We start from the raw sequence: 21,813 nt of genomic DNA on the forward strand, positions 1-21,813 counted from the left end.
CACACCAATATTACAGCTAAAAAAATATATATTTGTTCGTTCAAGAATAACATTTTAAATGGCAAAGTGAGTTTTTTGCTATGTAAACAGTGTAATTTAGAAATAATAAGTATATCATAAAAATCACGACAGAATCCCTTTAAGAAGCAAGGGCTCACATTAGACATGCTCGCTTGCAGACAGTGACAGATGCAGCAGACACTATTATTCCATCACAATGCTAGAAGTGCACTGCTGTGCTTTTTATATCGATGTAAATCTTAATGCTTTTTCCAGCCTTGCTGACTTATACAGAACATTCTGTCTAGTGGAATAGAATAACTTTATGCCCACATTCCACTTTTTGGAACTTTGGTGACACTGTTACATTGTAATGTTGTAATTGCAGAACCTTTAGAAAGCCCTACACATAAAAATTCAAACAAAAATAAACCCCTCTGGCTCTGAACACTTAATTGCTTCAATATAAGGATTAACATAAATGGGAGAGTAAGTCATTAATAACTAGTTGTTGGTAAAGTGCAGAATAAAATCAGTGTCTGGCACCCAACACAGTCCTTGTTCTAAGGAATGTATGAACTGTTGCACCATCCTCCAAAGTTACACTGGGGTTCATCCAGCGTATAGAGGTCCCCTATAAAAGGTTTCTGAAGGGAAAGATAACCTTTAAAGGGGTGGTTCACCTTTAAGTTCATTGTTAGTATGTTATAGATAGAATTCCCTGTTCCTAACAACTTTGGGATTGGTTTTCAGTATTTATTTTTTAAAGTTTTTGAATGATTTGCCTTCTGACTCTTTCCAGCTTTGAAATGGAGGTCGCTGACCCCGGCAGCCAAAAACTATTGCTTTGTTAGGCTACGATTTTATTGTTATTCTTACTTATCTTCCTATGCAGGCCCTCGGCTATTCATCTTGCTTCCCTCATTGAAACCACTGCCTGGTTGCTAGGGTAAATAAGACCCTAGCAACCAGATAGCTGCTAAAATACCAAACTAGAGAGCTGCTAAATAACTGAAAAACCATGAAATATGAAAATTAAAGTTTATCAGAATAACAATGTCTACATCATACTAAAAGTTATTTTATTTTGAATTACAGGCTATTCAAGAGACTGTGACTGTGACTTTGTCTGCCCAGTGCTTCACTTTAACTTACTGCATCTGTGTATGCCAGCGAGTTTCATAGTAGGGGTCTCTCATAGAATTCCAATTGATTTGATAGTTAATTGTTTAGTAATTGGGCTTTATGTTTATCTCTGTATAGAATGACCACATTTATTTACTTGTCATTAGATTTAAGGTTGTGTTATCTGTTGGCTGACTGAATGATTGGTTTTCCCTTACCTTTGCTTTTGATTCTTATTGCCTATAATATTTGTTTTCCTTGATTGTATTTGTGTCTGTAGCCATGAATGACAGTGTATATTTAACAGTGACACCTTGTGGTTATTGTTCTAACCTTCTTTCTTCCTTTCAGGAGTATTTCAGCTTTTGCAATGCCACTCAGGGCATCTCAGTGCAATGCAGATAGACACATTCTTGGTGTAATGTTCCCATTTAAATGAGAGATGTGGTTGATCAGATTTATGATATTGATTAATCACCATTGCATTCAATGCAATTCCCTTTAGTTATACATTTTGTTCATAAGAGTAGATTTGGTTATGTGCCGTAACAAGTGCTTTGTAAAAATAACAGCGGTGGAATATAATATGGTTAAGTCAGATGGCTGTCTGATTTGGACGAAATGGTTCATCTTGTAAGGTGTTTTTAAACCAGGATCCATTAACCCACTGAGCAAAACCCTGTATAGTATGATCAGTGGTTTAAAACCACTGTTGGAGGAAGGATAGTCCCATAGAGGGTACCTGCTATTCCCCTTAATGGTTACATGAATATAATGTCAATTTATAGACCTGTAAAAGCAACTGCAAATAAACATGTCTTGTCACTACAGCTTAATAGATCTAAAGCTTAAAATAACCGGTGGATTGAAATGCAATACAGGCGCACAGTGATTTATCGTTATTATACATTCCACAGGGATCAATACTATATGCTCTGCCATAAATAGAGCTTAAATTGAACGAAGTTCATTTTCTCTTGATGATGATAATCTATTGCCTGAATGGGCAGATGCGCATATAGGAGGCAATGTACAATATTGGCTGAAAAGTGCAATCTTTCTACATTTGCTCTTTGTATACTAATCATTTACTAGTCATTTACTGCAATAACTTGGTACAATGATCTGAACAATAAAGAAAAGTACATCATGGAATTTTTCTTCTGTGAATCCGTTGATGATATATTTAGCTCGCCATATGTTGCTAAATTCCATGAGCTTTACGCATAAGGTACATTCTTACTAACCAGCTCATCATTTTGTAGAACTTTTCACAACGTATTCACCAAAGCTGAAAAGAACGTTAAAGACCTGACTCACTTTTTTCCTCTTTTCTCATTTTGGGATTCTCACCAAAAAAAACCCCCAAAAAAGTATTTGCCAGGTTGTAACAGCATTTAAGAATGAGAGAGAGCGAAGGCAAACAAAGATATTTTTTTCTATTTATTTGCCAGGAAAACAGTGGGACAGACATTCAAAAGGCAAAGCCAGTCCGATTCTTACCACTGAGCTGAAGATTTACAGACCATTTCTATTGTATCTGTACAAATGAATAGTCATACAGCCATAATTAGTGATGAACGAATCTGTCCTGTTTTGCCGAAAAGTTTCTGTGTTGTGTGAGGCTCTAACAAATTTTGATTTCGAAGCTGAAGGTTCCCTTTAAAGTTGTATGAAATTCTTTAGAAAATGATACCTGCTGGAATTTTTTCCTGCAACTTCATAAGTGCCCCATAGTACTTAAAATTGGAATATTTTTTGGAACTGGAATATTTTTTTGGTTGCAATGCAAGGTTTTGTCCCAAATGGTCTGCCTACCAGAAACATTAGACACACGTGAGGAACACATCAACTGTCCTCTGTTGGTAAGTGAGGATGATGCTGGAATTGGGGCAATATAAAGAGGGGGCACTGTATATCAAGGGAAATGAACAGAGATCTAGAGGGATTCATTAGACTAGACTTATATAGTATTTCACTCTCCTTCCTGGAAAACTTTACACTGTGTAAGTGCTACTTTATAGAAAGGGAATAAAGGGTACAGTAGATGTGAAAGGAACCAACAAAGAACAATACTTTAAACTCAAGGACTTTAAAATCTAAAAACACAGGAATTAAATACTTTGTACTTTTTAATGAACTGGCTGCTTTTTTTCAATACTATTTTCAGTAAGCAAATAAGTGAGTGGTTTGTGTTCTATTACGGCACTGCTGGGAAGTCACGGGTTAGAGGTCCTTGCTCTGAATTCTTTTTAAAAGAAATAATGTTCTCTGCCAGCACGGACATAGCTTGTTGAGCACCAGAGTGTTCTACCAATAGCCTTGTCCTAGGGAAAAAGCAGAAAATGCAATAGTAATAAACAATAGTAAGCACCATCATGTTCTGCAGATACCTTTTGATGATTTTGTTATTGTCCACCCTTGATAGGGTTTTCTTCTTGCTTAAATATTTCAGTTTGCCATGATTTTATTTTGAAGGACAAGTACAGCCAGAGTCAGATTAGCAAATGTGTATTACATCATAGGGGTACAGGGTTTGCAGCTGTCAGGTGTCCCATGGCACAAGGGGCCCCCCGAGATGGAAAACAGATGCAGGATAAAGAGGGATGAGGCTTGTAGGAAGTGGGTGGATCATGGGCAAAAGTTTATTATACTTTGGGTGGGCAGGGCGGTACACAACCATGGGGCCCACATTTTACTTGCTTGCAGGGCCCACCAAGCAGGAGGCCCAGATAAGTAAGAGATTAAGTGGACTGATTTGGGATTAGATATAATTTTTCTGTCTTTTTTGCATTTTTTTCTTTGATGAAAACTTGTGACGAGCGAATCTGTTTGCAAAACTACAGTAAGAAATTGTGAAACGGCGAAAAATTGGTGAAATGCGTGTGTCGAGTGACCATTTTGTTGTCCGTGACTTTTTTTTTATGTGACTTTTTTTGATACGCAATTAATTTTTTCGTGGTGAATTTTCATTGAAGTTTCACAAAACAATTCGCCAATGGCAAAATGCGTAAATTGCTGTAAATCCATGCCTGGCAACAAAAATACACTCATCACTAATGAAAACACATTTTTTTGCCTTTCTTATCAGAACACAGGTACATAGACCTTGTATTTAACACCAGCAGATTTTTAATTGAACAGATATGGTTATCACATAATTAGCAGAACATTTTTATTGAATCCATTTAATGTTAAATAGAAAATGAACAGTGACTGCCAGACATTGTACTGTCAAATTAAAAGCTTTGGATTTCATACATTTATGTAAAAACATTTATGTAAAAGGTACATTTATTTCAAACACAATATAGTACATTGTTTCTACCACATTCTACTGCACAGCGCTGCGTACATAAGTAGAGCTTTATAAATAAAGAAATACATACATACAGTCAGAAACATTTTGCAGAATTACAGGAGTTTCTTGCGGTGTATCAAACATGTTTTTGATTGTTTTTGCATTTATGACACTTTTCCTGACATTTAAAAAAGAAATCATAATATGTGGAAATATTTCAAAACTTTTCTCCAAAATCAATAAAATGTTACCAATCTCAATGTATTTTTCAAACATTTTTCTTCATAAACCTCCCTCTAGCTTTGAGCAGATAAAACCCCTTATCCTATGGGGCTAAAACATAAAGGTTTGCTTCAAAAGCCAAGGTGAAAAGTTTTGCAAATTGTGAGATATTTATTACAGCACAGATCTATGGGAAAATCTGTTCAGTTTCGCTTCACTCTAAAATTCGCGAAACGGCAAAAAGTCCCTGAAATGTGCTTGCTGCAGTACTTTTTTATCACCCACGTCTTTTTTTTGCTGCCCACTTTTTTTTTATGCAACCACGCCCATTTTGACGAAAATTCGCGTAGCAATTCGACAATGTCGAAATGCGGAAATTCACTGCGAATCCATGCCTGGCAAAAAAATTAGCTCAGCACTACAAATAACATTTCTTCTTTTTAATAAGTATAAAATACTAGGAAACAATGGCAAATGTAGAAACATTTCCTGGCAATCAAACCAATGATAAAAAACATAAAAGTAAAGATAAAGTTTGATAAATCTGCCCCTTAGAAAAAAATATGCTAGGGAACAATGATAAATATGATAACATTTCTTGAAAAAAAAATTATTTTTTGTATTTTATAAGTTTCCATTGAGCACAGTAGACCAGGTGGAGCTTTGATAGACTGTTGATAAAAGATGGCTAAATAGAACTGAATATAAATGCAAAGCAATGGCTGTAATTGGTTTATCTCTGAAAACGAATCTATTTCATTTTGGGGTTACCCATCTTTTTATTTGTAGCCACTGACTTTGGGTAGTAGAATTCAATGGCTACATGCAATGCATTAAATACATTTGTATGGTTCTGCCTATGGCAGTGTCGTACTGGGCCACCGGGAAAAAAACAGATGGGCCCTGGCTGCCCAGACCCGAACCCCCCAGGGTGCTCCCATGATCCGACAGTCTCCCTCCCCCGATGCGATGCGGTGGGTTTCACTTGGGCAAGCTCAGGGGAGAGGGTGGGAGGGTGTTGGGGCTCCTGTGTCCAGTACCTTAACATTGAAGCTCTTAGAATACTAGTTACGGTCTGAAGAATGCTGGTGCTGTATTTTAATAACAACTGGGATACGAATAGCCACCCTATATTGGTATAGCGTAGGCAGGCGTACATACATTTGTAATAAAAGCTGTACATAAACATGCCATTTCTCAATCCGGAGATTTTGTAACCCTTAGCGATTATTTAGCTATTGTCATTTGGTGAATTGTTACTCCTTCTGTAATTATAGCAGACAGAAGTTGTATAGGGAAACAAGGTATTGAAGGGCATTGAAGTATTGAAGTATAGAGGATACAAAGGCAATATGAAAGGACAGAGAGACAATTAACGATAAGTCTCGCTTGTCTTTTAATCTTGGTTTTAACCTTCTTTGGGATTTCTGGATTGAAAGGTCAGTGCTTGTTAAAAGGAACTATGTAGGTTTGATTATTTGCTATTGCCTCATGTTTTGCTCTAGATAACTGAGTAGTTTCTGATAACCTCATAGTTTGTGTAGAGCTTTCTTTCACCACCTAGCCATTGATTCCTACCCCAAGGCAACGTGGCTGATAATGCTTTCTTCTCAATTCACTTTGTAATTGTATTAACCCAATATATTGGAGCCAAAATGTTTTGTGAATACAAACAAAAATAACCCAGCATCCCCTTTATTTTAGAAAGTGCAAAATTACAAAATTCAAGCCGCAAACAGTCGGTATCCAGAAGTTTGAAGCATCTTTTCCACTCCTCAAACAAGTTTGTCAAGACGTTAAAAAGGTGGGTCATGTCTGGAAAATGAGACTACAGTAACATATGCCTTAGCTGCGCATAGTGGATTTCTATCTTTCTCAAAAAAACGAGACTTTCATGATTGAGGCATTTCTATTTCTGTTTTGGTGGACTGTCTTTATTTTACTGAAACTGTGGTAAGACCACCACACCTTTTTGAAAGGAAATTCAGTAAGGTATTTTCCTTCAGACTCTATGTAAAGTATGAGGGCATTGATTATGCTGTTTTACAAAAGATCCCTTCACTACTTGATTGAATTTAAACATTATACGGAGATGCCATGTTGCTAGCTAAGGCAGACAACAGTGCTGTCAGGTAAGGATGAGGTTCTAATCCAGTTTATGGAAACTACTTCAACAAAAGGAAGCAATATGGTATCCACCATACATATATAATTGCAAATATGTTCTTCCAGCTTTTTTGCTACCACTTAGAAGGATTGATAGTGATCTAAAATGCATCCGGTCTTATACTAGGCCTTTGTAGCCCAAACTTATACAAGAATATAATAGTCATAGCTCAAGAACATAGCTCTGCCCCTTAGATGTGACAAGGACTTTCATGGGATTTTCAAGATTTGTGCTTTTTTGTGCATTCATTGGTGTTACTTTGCACAGAACTGAAATATGATAGGAAATATACACCAGCTCTGTGTAATGGGTACATAAGACAAAGTGAAGAATGTGGCACATTGTAAAGTGATAGGGCACTTACAATTAATTCTGGCAGTGGTTCCAAAAACAATATAATTGTCCTTGTGTCTCAGTGAACCTCTTATTTTTCCAGTTGGTTCCACAAGTAGAATTTTGGTCTCTCTGACCATGTAATACTGGGTAGTACAGATTTAGGTTATGTTTTCTTTAGATTATCTCTACAGCTAATAAGAAGGATTCACTTTTTGTTTGCTTAAATGTCTGTGTGCCCCATCTCATATAAGGAAGTGCACAAATAATGAATTGTAGTGGTTTATGTACATATGTCAGTCATCATATTACTAATAAAACCAGGGTACCGTTAGTATAGGCTTATTAACCTCTAAAATATCATTCTATGTAACAAACCTTATTTGTTTCGCTTTCAGGGGTCTCTACTTGGCAGTGGTATTTTATTACAAAGACAACATGTTAGTAACCAATGAAGACCATATACCCATTGTAGAAATCGATGATTCCTGCACCAGTTCTATTATGCAAGATTTCCTCTGGTTTACAAAGGTAATTGATATCGTCTATGCCTGTGTCTCAAAGAAACCCCACAAAAGTAGATTTGCAGCTCCAGTATTGCCAAAGATACCTTTGGGAGAAAGCTATTTTTTAGGATTTACAACCCCGGTTTCAAAAAAGTTAGGACACTGTGTAAAATGTAAAAAAAAAATAGAGGTAGAGTATGGTGTGATATGCAAAATCATTTAAACCGTGTATTTAAATTCTAACAGTACAAAGACAACATATAAAATGCTGAAACTGCGAAATGTCAATGTTTTCTGAAAAATACAAATACAACAAATAGTTGGGACAGGGGCGTGTTTCACACTGTGTTGCAATCACCACTTCTCTTACAAGACTTCATTTGATAACTGTGGAAACCAATTGCTGATAGTTTTAAAAAGTGAAATATTGTCCCATTCTTGCCTGATACGAGATTTCAGCTGTTCAACAGTTTGGTGTCTCCTTTGTTGTATTTGTCATTTCAAAATGTGCCAAATGTTTTTAATGGGTGATAGGTCTGGACAGGCAGGGCACTAGTGTAGCCATGCTGGTATAATACAATTGGCATTGTCTTGCTGAAATAAGCAAAGCCTTTCCTGAAAAAGATATAGTCTGGATGGCAGCATATGTTGCTCAAAAACCTGTATATATAGTTCAAGAATAATGATGCCTTCCAGATGTGCAAGGTACCCATGCCATGTGATCTAAAGCACCCCCATATGATACTGTTTGCAGTTCTGCAGTATGAGTCCCCAGTGTCTTGCTTAAACACCAAGAGCCTGTCCAGAGGTTACCATAGCAGTCATTCTTTTTATGCGGTACATGGCCACAGAAGCCTGTCCAGTTATAATAAGCAAGATTTATAGAGGCCCTAAACTAAAATCTTAGGCAGGAAAGCCTGTTTTAAACTCATAATGAAAGAGAACATCATTCAGGTCCTTCAATCTGACCTTTATAGTCTTGTCTCCATCAGCTGTTTGTTGTCTTTATTGTTAGGTCTCTAGAAAAATGGAAAGATGAAAATGCTAAGAAAATAATTGGGAAAGGAAAAAATTCAAAGGCAAATGGAAAGGAGATAATAAAGCATGCAGAGGGCGTGGAAAGGAAGAAAGAGACAAATGTACTGGGAAGGAATTAGAAAAATGCAAAAAAGGAAGGAAGGGAAGAATGGTGGGGTAGAGATCATGAAAATGAGAACAATAAGGGAAAACAGGAAATAATGAAGCAGCCCATCAGCAGAACAATGGGAAGGGAGCAAGATAGCAGCTCCCAGTAGATATCAGAATAGCACTCAATAGTAAGAAATACAAGTCCGGCTTGGGACTCCTCCAGTTACATGGGAGTAGGAGAAACAATAGGCTACCTGAAAGCAGTTCTAATGTGTAGCGCTGGCTCCTTCTGAAAGCTCAGACTCAGGCACAATGCACTGAGATGGCGCCTACACACCAATATTATACCTACAAATTCATTTGTTGATTCAAGAACAAATTTTTAAATTGTAGAGTGAATTATTTGCTATGTAAACAGTGTAATTTAGAAATAAAAGTATACCCTAAAAATCATGACATTATCCCTTTAAAGACATTTTTCAAACAAACCTAGAATGAACCTGCTAACCCTTATGAGAGCTGCCAAATGGGCCTTTGAACACAGAGGTAGAAAATATAGTGGAGGGCCCAGAGCAGGATTTTACACTTAGCTGCTGCAATTATGGTGACTATGCAATTTCTATAACATTAACAAATATACGTTCCCACGTAGCTGGCTGCACTTTAGCCCTAAGCCTTCCTTAAGAATTTGGGTTCCTACTTCTCAGCAAGGAAGAACAGGGAATATTATGCATTACAGATTTATTATTCTATTCTGGAAGTGGACTTTTTTGACACCTGTTTAACAAAAGAATCTTCTCTGCATATGTGATTCCTACATAAATGTCCAGATTAAGTAGCTAAAAATATCATAGTGGTTGTTGCTACAACAACACACTATGATGTATAACATTTACAGAATCTGATAAAGAGGATCTCAGCTGCCAGTGGAGATATTCAGTCTAAACAATTGTGGTTTTGTTGTGGTCTTTCTTCTAGCTGTCATGTATGTGGGACGATATCAGGTGGCTGCGGCAGAGCATGTCCATATCAATGTCCTCTTCTACTGCTCTCCAGGCCAGACAGAAGATGTTGGCAGCAGCAGCTCAGCTTCAGGTTAGAGACCTTGTTTGAATTTTAATATAACACTTTCACATGTTATGGTAATATAATACACATTGCCAAGGGGGCTTCAATTCTAGTAACAGCAACCAGTAATGAATACCTGCTGATTTGTTGCTAAGAGCATTTATAACCAGAGCCAGAACTAGGGGTAGGCAGAAGAGCCACGTGCCTACAGTGCAGTGGTAGGGAGGCACTTGGTGTATACCTTTTCTGTCTGCCTACCCCGAGTCTGGGCCCTTGAGTCCTGCACTTACCATCCGCTCTCCTCTGCCCATTGTAACTCCTGCCCCCTCCCTGGTTGTCACATTGTGTATCTGGCAGGATGGAGTAGGGCATCTGACTGGCTTGGCCCAGCACTGTCTATAACTACAGTTGTTATTACATTTACCCCTATAAATGTATTTATAAAAAGGCTGAAAGACAAGTTTGACTCCCTGATTAATGTTGCAAGATCATCTACAAAATTAGTGACCTTACTAGAAAACCCTCCATTCATTAAAATGCCAACCATGTAGCATCAGTCTTCTGAACAACCATGTCTGTGCAAGTATGCTCTCTATATTTGTGTTTATGTATGTATCTATCTATCTATCTATCTATCTATCTATCTATCTATCTATCTATAATCTATCTATCTATCTATCTATCATTTATCTATCTATCTATCATCTATCTATCTTCTAATTATCTATCTATCATCTATCTATCTATCTATCTATCTATCTATCTATCTATCTATTATCTATCTATCTATCTATCTATCTATCATCTATCTATCTTCTAATTATCTATCTATCATCTATCTATCTATCTATCTATTATCTATCTATCTATCTATCTATCTATCTATCTATCTATATACACAAAAGTCATAAACAGTGAACAATGTTATGTTTAATACAGTGATGTCATAACTTCTATCCAGGGAGTAGTGGCCTTACGCCCCTTGGAGCTTTGGCTGTAAGCCAAATAGCCTTATCATTTACAGAAGGGGATATAGTTTCCCTTATAATACATAAGCGATAATTAGAGTTCTTGACCTGCATAACTCAACACAGTGCTTTTATATAGCCATGAAACTCCTTGGTGTCTTCTAATATTATTTTACAGTCAGGAGAGCATTATTCCTAAAATGCATAGAATGAACATGGCGAGAAGAGAAATAAGTTAAGTGTTGAAATGCTGATGCCCTTGGGGATCCTAACTGTGCTACTTGTTGTGCATTTGATATTTGAATTTGTGTTTTAGACTAAGGGGCTGATTTACTAACCCACGAATCCGACCCGAATTGGAAAAGTTCCGACTTGAAAACGAACATTTTGCGACTTTTTCGTATGTTTTGCGATTTTTTTGGATTCTGTACGAATTTTTCGTTACCAATACGATTTTTGCGTAAAAACGCGAGTTTTTCGTATCCATTACGAAAGTTGCGTAAAAAGTTGCGCATTTTGCGTAGCGTTAAAACTTACGTGAAAAGTTGCGCATTTTGCGTAGCGTTAAAACTTACGCGAAAAATGCGCAACTTTTCGCGTAAGTTTTAACGCTACGCAAAATGCGCAACTTTTTACGCAACTTTCGTAATGGATAGGAAAACTCGCGTTTTTACGCAAAAATCGTATTGGATCCGAAAAATTCGTAAAGAATCCGAAAAAATCGCAAAGTACCGATCATTACGAAAAAAACGCAATCGGACTCCATTCGACCCGTTCGTGGGTAAGTAAATCAGCCCCTAAGCCTACTTGGAATGAAACATTCATTTTGAATATTGAGGAATATTAAGGAAATGAAAAGGCACTAAATGCAGTTAAATATAGTACAAAACTTTCCTGAGGAAATCTGTTAATTCTGTTACCAAACCCTGTATGATTCTTTTAATCTTAGTTATTCCATAAGTGTTTAGGAAAGCTCCTATTCTTGTAATACACGGATCAGCTTCTTATGTGCTTGACTTCATTTCTTGGCCCATAAAATTCACATTACACCCTGCTTATATTATTGCAGATAGAACCCTTGTCATTAATAATAACACAATGAAATGCAATGCTGTCAGCTGTACCTAGAAAGCCCTGCTAAAATAAATATATAAAGGTACTTGTTTTGTTTTGAATTAAATATTTCTTCCCATTTTTTCATTCAAAAGTTCTTTCATTTAATTTGTCTTTATGTCACAAATTATAGAAGGTGGCACTGCTTTCTTTTGGGTTGAAGAATAAAGACCATAATGGTTCAGTGGCAGATGAAAGAAATCCATATGTGTTTGGAAAATAGATCACATTGTCCCTCACTGTAGGGCTCGCATACTTGGTGACCCTACAACTCTGTCCTTTCTAATTCATCACACTCAGTCATACTGCTAGTGAACTGCTACACTGTTTGGTGTAGTTTTATATTACTGCTATTGCACACTAGTGGGTTAATGTACTACAGTTAACAATTTGAACCAGGTCTAGTATCCCATAGCAACCAATCAGGTGTCAAGCACAAAAGAGTTACTTGCTCTTTTGCTACCAGTTGGCTATCTGCATTGTGTGGTTACCATGTCAGCTTCTCCTACCCTTTCTCCAACTGTTGCCACCAACCTTTAGAAAAACAAGCAAATTCTGCCATTTGAAATACTAATGAGGTCTGTAAACACATATGTGTGTTGGTTTGGTTTCTTTGTTCAAAAAAAAGGGAATTTCCATATTAAAAATCCATTACAAATATAACAGACACATGGGTTCTTAAACAAATAATCTTTAAACCAACACATTTCTAATTTAAGAGCTGCGTTTTATTTTCCAGAATTTACTTGGCACCCATAATTTAGGCCGAGTGTATTACGAACCCATTAAGGACAGACACGGCAACGTCCTAATAGTCTCAATCAGAGAAGTGGAGACATTGTATTCTTTTTTCAACGGCAAATGGATGCAAATTTCCAAGTTGCAAAGCCAGAGGAAATCCCTTTCAACTCCCGAAGAACCGACAGCTCTGGACATCTTGCTCATAACCATCCAGGTAGTGTAATGATTTTGTGCAAAGCTATTTCTCCGAGAACCCGCCAGTGGAAAACCGGTTCCACATGCCAAGAACTTAGAGAAACTAATTGTATTGTAAGACTAGACATGACATCTGCTTACATTATACAAATGTCTTTCTTAGTGCCTTTTCAATGACAAGCCACACAAAAGCTCAATTTAATATCTCGCATTTGGGAAATTTTCAAAAGTTGATGTAATGCCAATTACTTCTCACTTAATAAACACCAGTATATGAGGCTGCTGTATTTGAGCACGGTATTGCGTTTTCAGCCATCCGCCAATGATGATTGACAAGTTTCAGCTTTGATTCGCTGTGTACACAGGGAGCAGACTGCACTTTCTGAAACCCAAGACGATCCACAGTGTGGCAGTGAATGTTAAAACGCTTTACCTAGATATGTCGCCATGGTGACAATTCTGGTGGTGCTGATCCCAGAGTACGGATATCCCACCACCTGAAGCAAAACAAGGGAACCTTTATTGTGACTTTTTTTGCATAGCTTCTAGTTTTACACAGCCTCATACACAGAAATTGTCAGGCACGGTGCCATAGTTGCCCCATAGAAACAGTCTAAGCTGACATGCCCAATGTGTCAAGGACCTGATGTATGAACTGAACCAGGCTTCCCAGTCCCCGCTACAGATACATATCTGCTGTGTTATGGCATACAAAGAGCCTAAGAGAACCCAATGCTCTCCAGATGTAGAAAAGTGATAGCTGTATCCAGTAAATATATTATAGAAGGGAGGGGAAAGGATGGGAAGGTCAAACAATAATCTGATTCATGGCAAAGGTCAAGTAATTTGACTGAAATGGTAAATCAAAATTCTGAATTCTAAGCATTTATACATATACATAATTATCTTTAACTTTTCTCTGCAGGAGATCTTGGCCTATCAGAAGCGGAGCCAGCAGAGGTTGCATCCCGGACTATACCTGGGCTACTTGAAACTGTGCAGCTCTGTCGATCAAATAAAAGTGCTTGTTTCTCAGAGGCTGCCCAATATGCTGTGCCATGTAAAAATCCGAGACAACAGCAACGTCTCCAGGTATGTGGCATTAAGTTACTAAAGTTATTAAGATACATAAAAAAAATACATTTATTTTAGAGTACAGAGGGAAAATAATGCATGACATGTCAGTGTATAGCCCTCCTTATAACATATTGGGGCTCATTTATAAACTTTGCGCAGAGCAGTTATATTTATAAATCTGGACAACATGGTTGCATTAAATGCACAAACATAATTGAAATTGTTTATTCACAGTGCTATTGTCATTAAGAGCTTTTAAAAAATGGCATAATTGCGAATATTAATGCGCACACTCTGCGTTCCAGTTTTGCCACAACTTTGGTGGCGGAAAAAATATTTGCTAAGCTGATTTAGCAAAATGCTAATTTATATTTGCAAAGTGAAAACCGGTGCTAGATTCACGTGAAATAAACATGCACAAAGGGCACACTCATGCAAACCTCAACCTCATTTGCGAATATTTGTGTGCAGTTGCAAAAAAAGGAAAGACGGGCACAGCAGTTCAAAAAGTGTTTACTGAAACTGTGTGCAAAACAACTATATGTGAATAAATATGCACTACGTGAACTTTATTAATGGCTCTCATTGACTTCCCACCCTACCCCCATAAAATCCTTATATTACACAGAAGTCAGACATAAATCTGTTTTGGGTTGAAAAGGCTGTATTTGTGGGAGCCATTGTAGCCCCTACCCCCCAGCTGAATCCCTAAGACCACCTATCCCTTTTTCTTTAACAATCATACCCCAACTTGTCAACAGCTAATCTCCACAAACCCATAGTCATAACCTTCCATCCTGCTCCTCATCAGATACCCATGACTGCAACTACATGTAGTCAGAAGTCATTCCCAACTCCTCCAGACTAAGGTTATCATGGTTATGGTGTTTGGGTAAAATGTCACCTGTTTTCCTGCCTCTGCCAGGACACTGGGCCTTTGCTAACCATGTCATGATTCGTCCCTTCAACTCGTTCCTCACACTGTCCTGAAGCCTACTTCCCATTGCTAACTATACTTACTTAGAATTAGGAATTTATAGTTCTTTGAGAGTTTAAGGAAACTATTTCAAGCTAATGGCTGCACACTGGATTAACAGTAAAGTCTTCTTGAAAGTCATGCATTGCCATTAAGCCCACGTAGGCAAATTGGACACTACCAATAGTTAGGAGGAATGTAATTCATTTTACATAATGAGTTTTTATGAACCCCATGTAAAAGTACCATAACTCAAGCTGCTTATAGATGTATAGGCCTGAAAAAGGTCCTTGGAATACTTGAAGAATTATATACCGTAACTCAATTAACCAATAAAGGAATCATACACTCCCAGCTGTAAAATCCATGGCACACATTGTATTAATCTTCACATTTGAGTAGTGGTGTCCCAAAAGCGGAAATATATAATTAGCTTGCAGTATAGGAGAAAAGTGAAAACTTACCTTCCCACATTGCTCTGCTCTGATTGGCAATGCAGAGTAAAATAATAAACTTGGTTGGCTGACTGCAACTACCTAGGAAATTGTAACCTAACACAGTGCATCAGGGTACTAAGGATGGATTTGGTGCCATCACCTAAAGTTTATGTGCCTCACACAAGGCTCCCCATATCTCATTAAAAATGTTATTGAAACTATGTCCTAACTACATAGTTCTAGGTGTCTTTACCATCTACGGCAGTGATCCCCAACCAGTGGCTCATGAGCAACATGTTGCTCACCACCCCCTTTGATGTTGCTCCCAGTGGCTTCAAAGTACGGGCCCATTTTTACATTTCTGGCTTGTAGACAAGTTTTTTTATGCTTGTGTGGCTCGCCAATACTTTTAATATCTGAGTTTGGCTCATGAGTAAGACAGGTTGGGGATATACGGGGTCAGTAATTTGTATTGCTATACCTCTAGTTTGGTTGTAGTGCATTACTACACTTTATATAAGTGTTTAGTCATTTCCTGTATAATTCTCCTCTACACAGGGACCCAATAGTGAGTGGCGTTGGAAGTGACTGAGGAAAAAACTAATGTAAAAAGGTGCATTTAGTACCTGCAAATCTGCTATGCAGACTGCATCCTAACAATTCAAGAAAAAAGTGATAATGACTGTTTTCTTTAATTTGGCTGAAAGTAATCAGGAAGCTGTTTCATATTAGCAACTGTAAATTGGGCTACAGTCTAAATCAAGTGCTGACAGTAATTTTCTATTTCCTTTCAAGCCACATATAATTATCGCTGTGTGGTTAGATCCCACAAAACACATTAAACATTACCCTGGAGATATTTTCTTGGAGAAAATAAAAAAAAAACCTTTAAAATTAGGGCAGTACTTTTCTTGTTAAACCGGAGTGATTTGGAACTGTGTTTTCCAAAAATAACGAATGAGCCGGATTATTTATAGAGAAAAACAAAATGCTGCGAGACATATCTACCTTTAATAACCTTCATGTTTAATGTTTGGAGTGTTTATATTTTCATGGCGGGGTGTCCATTTTTTTGGCTTGAAATCTGAAGCAAGTAAACCGTTAACTAGAAACATGTTGTACTTTTAATCTTTTTAATTTGAAGATTTGATTTTCTCTCAAATATTTCAATTTTCCTTGTTTTTTTCTTCTAAAAAAAAAAAGGGGGTTTGTGGCAAAGTGTTCCTAATGAATGCTGATAGATTTGTGTTTACCTCAGCACAGTCGATTATACCTATCAGAGTTTATTTAGCAGACGTGGGTGAAATATTTCCATAATAATTATGGAAAAATATATTAGTGGAATGTTTGGAATGTTCTACAGCCTGGAATCATTATAACCTAGAAAGCTTTACTAAATGAAACAAACAAGAATTAACCCATTCGTCCAACCATAGTCCAATTCAGCATCTTTTTATTTGTACCTCATTGCTGCCTTGGCTGAAATAAGCCCCAAATGACAACTGAACCACTAGCATTTACTCCAGTCCATTTGATGCAAGAAAAAATGCCCATTGACTCCAATGCATTTAGCGCAAGAAAAATGAGGTAAAAAACACCCATTAAGCTCAATACATTTGACAACTTTTCATTAGTTTTTCTGCAGTTTCACAAACAGGACAGTTTTGTTCATCACTATTAATCAATAATAATAGTTGATTGGTATCTATGAGCAGCTGCACTGGTGCAAGTTAGTACTGTGTATATGTATGTTATGTGAATATGTTGTTAACGAGCTCCAACAATTAGGAGGATAAAGACCAGGTTTTTGATGTGCAGTGGTATGACCAACAAACACAATTCCTGGATTTAGAAATATTCATTTGAAATAACATTAACAAAAACCTTATTAATTACAGTACTGGGTATCTAATATCTTAATTTAATTGTCATTATTTAATTTAATAATAAATGATGTTCAGTTTCTTTTCATCCAAATTAAGAAGAAAAAAATAATAATGGCAAAAATATGCCCCACCCCCAGATTTTTAACCATGTATAGTTTGATACGTTTCATTTTTAAATAATACATAGTTTTCTTATTTTACAGAGATGAGTGGGAATGGATTCAAAATCTCTCTATGTCGGAGTCTGTGGACAGTGTGGACCTATCTCTAGATGAACACACACAACTGTTCCTCTATGATCTCAAGCTAGCAGTCAAAGCCCTGCTGAAACAGATCAATCTACCTCTGCACCAGGTACCGCAAGCTTTTCCCCCACATACTCTTTATACATTTGATTTGAATCAGGTTGCTCAGCTCTACCCTCAAGTTTGTTTGGGTTTAACCCAAATCATACAAGTAACATTACAGTAAACATTTGATTGCCTGGTTATGTGTTGCAGAACTGGCACACTTTAGCACATATCTTAGTAAGTCAACTCTTCCGAATTAACTGCCCAACTTTAGCTGGCACTTTTAAGTTCACTGAAGTATTCTACAATCGTTTTAGTGTTGAGAAATGATAGAAGATGATTGCTCTAGAATGAAAGTTTATACCTAGTGATAAACATAGGCTTTTAAAAGCTAGAGACATATAACCAGCACATTTGATGGAGCATTTTTCTCAGCGAATGACAGAATTTTGACTGCAGCTAATGGAGTATCTCTGCAACCTGTTGACCTATAATGCACCAATAAACCCAGCTCCATCTGTATTTTGTGACAGTTGCCATTGCCTTTTTTATACAAACCAATTTGTATTTTTTATTTGGTTACATCAGTGAACGAACAAGGGATGCCATATAGACCATGGTTTTAGACATTCGAGCTGAGCATGTCTCAAACTTTTAACAACTTTAAGGTTTATTTACATTATTCCACAGATATTTTACTGCATGCTGCAAAATCTGACTGAAGGGGTACCTGCGTTATTGAGAAGACATTGTTATTGATATCCCCCACACACACACTTTTTGTCTGTATCACTAATACCACTGAAACATTGCTCTGGTAGTGAGCTCTCCTCCAGCCAACAAGTCTCCAATTCCCACAATAACATGCATATTCTTTGGAAAACAGATCTGAGAAGAAGAAACTATTAGCCCTAAACATGCCCTTTGTGCTAAGCATGGTTCTGACACATAGAAAGGGTCAGAAATATTTAGAACTGAAGGGGATAAATCCAAAAGCTTAAACATTGAACAAAGCCAGACTATTCTTATATGGGGAAAAATATTAAATATTTAGGGAAAAAATTATTTTTTACTTACACTTTCATGGGAAAAAATCCTTTAGTAAATCAGTCCCTAAGTGTATTTTTACATTAGAAACCACTTGGAAAAATGTCAAGAACTTTGCGTCCAACCTAAAGCCCACTCCCGTAACCACAAAATGGCATGCAATAAATTAGAAATCATTTACTATCAGCTGTTATCTGCCTCCTAATTTGAAAAACACATTACATATTATTTTCAAAATGAAGTGCGCACCGAAAATAAATAGCCAAGTTAGGGGTGGTCTGCTGGTGTTATGGAAAACCGCTGATAAACGCAGTCCCGTAACACAGCTGGGGTCCCACTGCTCAGAATTCACATCTCATCTCATCAGCCATAAAACTAGTTTTATGAAAAGCCGTGTGCAATCCACAAGGAGGCCTCCAGCTGTGCTCCAGGAGTTAAATGGGACTGCATTGTATATACAAAGGTGCCCATTAATCTAAGGACGTTTAAAAAGTGTCAGGAACGTCTCCTAATAAAAATATAAGGCACCTACGTAAAAAGGCATTAGTGTAAATGGGAGCACTGTGAATATATGTATTTATCAAAATGAGAGATTTTTATTATGGTTTATGCATGCATGAGCTGTACAGTTGCTTGGGATTCATGCAGACTACATTTTTAAGCAAAGTAAATTGTTGCTCGCTGCTGTTATGTTAGAATAGAAAAGCTTTAAGCAAAGAAACATGCTGCACAGTGCTCAGTCCCAAATGTTGATTCAAGATACAAAAATCGATTTTTGGAAGAAAAAGTCAGATGATCTTCTGTATGGGAGCAAAATGATTTGGCAAGTTGGGGAGTTGAAAGGGGACAAAAAACGGGGTTACCCAGAAGTGACAACAACTGGGCATGAAGTAACAAACAGCTGTCCTATGGAACAGCAACACACCTGAAATTGAAATGTAGTGCATTTAATGGATAGTACAAACAGAGACCTTCACTGAATGTTCATCAGTTCATCAAGTTTGGGAAAAAATAAGCAGAAATATTTGCAGTACTGGAGGAGCCAGAATATCTTATATAGGAAAAGGAAAAAATGTGCTCACCTGCAATGATTATAATTGCTTACCTGATAACCTGCACTGGTGCTCATGTTAGCAGAAAACTATACTCGCCTGGGGTAAGAGCAAAAACAAACATGTCGAATTTAATTCTACTGGATATGCACACCTGGTGCGGAAAAGGAAGAAGAGAAGATTGCTCTGTGGTGCTCACCGAAGTACCCCTGGCTGGTACAGTTTCCTGCTGAAAGGAGCACCAACCCAGGGTATTAGGTAAGCTGGTGTAATTACTTGGGGGATGACTAACATTTGCTACCCCCCAGTGACTTTGACTTCTCTGTCAAGGGGGAACTGCATTAAGATAGAGCGTGGGCACAAGAGTCAAATTGGACAGACCCTTAACAGAAATCACAAAACATCTGCCTCCAGTATTACTACAGCACGGAATATTTACTCCTTTAACCCAGTTTCAACAAAAAACGAATGCTGTTGTTTGCCTTCAGCTTCACAAAGCCAATATTTACTCAAAATTTAAATTCTGAGTGACTGATCTAAGCCGTGAAATAATGTAGTTTGATGTGTCAACATTTACACTTTTACCTACTTCTGGATGGATTTGTGTCTGGAGAAATCCAAAGCCTTCAACTTATCTGTTAAACATAGCGGTGGCTACTATGGGTTACTAGACCATGGGGCAAAACATCAAGGTTTATTACATTACACTAACTTTTTTTTACAAGCCTACAGCATTGAAGGGAATGCACTTTTCTGCTTTTGGCAGATCTATGTATGGTGCAATAGATGACATTATGTTTTTGTGTTTAAGAAAATGCCTTGTTCTAACATTTTCTTTTTGTGTCACCTGGCAGGCCAAGCACTTTCGACTGTATACACACGAGGTGTTAGAGCTTGGTCACAATGTTTCCTTTCTTCTGCTGCTCCCGGCCTCAGATGATGTCTGCAGTGCTCCAGGACAGAGCAATCCTTACACACCGCACTCAGGATTTCTTAACCTCCCTCTTCAGATATTTGAACTAGGTATGCCTAGACACACACTGTTTTAGCCTTGCATAACTAAACTCTCTCTGATCCAATCACCGGACTGCAATGGAATCATTGTTAGAAATAAGGAGGCTATATGTGGGGTAGCTTTGTGCAGTCTTAGACAGTCAAATGACAAACAACTTTAGCACAGAGGTAGTTATTTAATAGCATAAAAGTAGCATGAAAATCATTGTTATGTTCCTACGTAGTTTTGTGTCATTCACAGACACAGAAACATTGCTTTCAACACCCTACTTCAATTCATTTATAAACAGATTAAATATAAGTTCATCCAATAGAGACTTTAGGGCACCCTCTGTACATGATCATTAATCGATTTCTCTATCCATTTACAAACATAACATTGTCCATCTGAGTGCATTACAGCAAGTAAAGTAGGTTGACATGATCTGGCCTTCATATAGCCATTCTGATTAAGTTGTATAATACCATTCTTAATAACATTCTCTCCTGCAGTCCATTGGTACCATACCAGGTAAAAGGATATCTGAGCAAAACAGAAATAATGGCTAGAACAGAACTAAGCTCATTAAGTACTTGAGGATGTGTTTTATTTATCAGGCCCTGGTGCCTTGTTCACAATAATTTAAGTATTGTATTCTGGATCAGCCACTGACAACTTGTCAAAATAAGTTGTCTGTACAACTACATATGGGTCCTATAACTGACTCCTTGTATATATCGAGCAAATGACAAAAGCACAGTTGCTTTTGCAGAACTCCCTGTAACCAAATCTTTGTACTAGTGATAAAAATTGAGGTATTAGCCTTTTTAACTAAAGCAATCAGTTCATCATTATGAATTTCTGCCTTCTTGATTGCTGCTTCACAACACTTGCAGGATTTTTTTCTCTGGTGATTTGTTTTTAAATACCTTCCAATTAATCTCTTTATATCTGGGTTAATCTGTGTTGGGTTTTTGAATTTTTTACTATAAGCATACATTTTGAAGAGTAATAACTTAATATCCATAACATAGGGTTGTTGATAGAGATATGATAAAAACAGTAAAAATGTTGAACCTACCTGCTTGCTGATCCACCCAATGAGATAGCATTTTGAATTTGAGGTCAAAAATAGGCAGATGTGACAACATTTGATTTGAGTTATTTGCCTTCATTATATCATAGTT

The 21,813-nt window shown here is 37.2% G+C and overlaps 1 protein-coding gene across 1 annotated transcript in view; it reads left to right on the top strand.

Annotated features, from left to right (window-relative positions):
* Positions 1-21,813, top strand: part of ankfn1 (ankyrin repeat and fibronectin type III domain containing 1) — a 212,044-nt gene that overhangs the window by 131,248 nt on the left and 58,983 nt on the right. The window contains exons 9-15 of the mRNA XM_031894809.1: positions 6,353-6,452; positions 7,547-7,679; positions 9,761-9,877; positions 12,671-12,886; positions 13,793-13,959; positions 17,447-17,597; positions 20,487-20,655. Coding sequence (XP_031750669.1) covers positions 6,353-6,452; positions 7,547-7,679; positions 9,761-9,877; positions 12,671-12,886; positions 13,793-13,959; positions 17,447-17,597; positions 20,487-20,655 — 1,053 coding nt within the window. The remainder of the gene's footprint in view (positions 1-6,352; positions 6,453-7,546; positions 7,680-9,760; positions 9,878-12,670; positions 12,887-13,792; positions 13,960-17,446; positions 17,598-20,486; positions 20,656-21,813) is intronic.

This window comes from Xenopus tropicalis, chromosome 10 (assembly GCF_000004195.4).
Source record: "Xenopus tropicalis strain Nigerian chromosome 10, UCB_Xtro_10.0, whole genome shotgun sequence".
NCBI classification, from domain to species: domain Eukaryota; kingdom Metazoa; phylum Chordata; class Amphibia; order Anura; family Pipidae; genus Xenopus; species Xenopus tropicalis.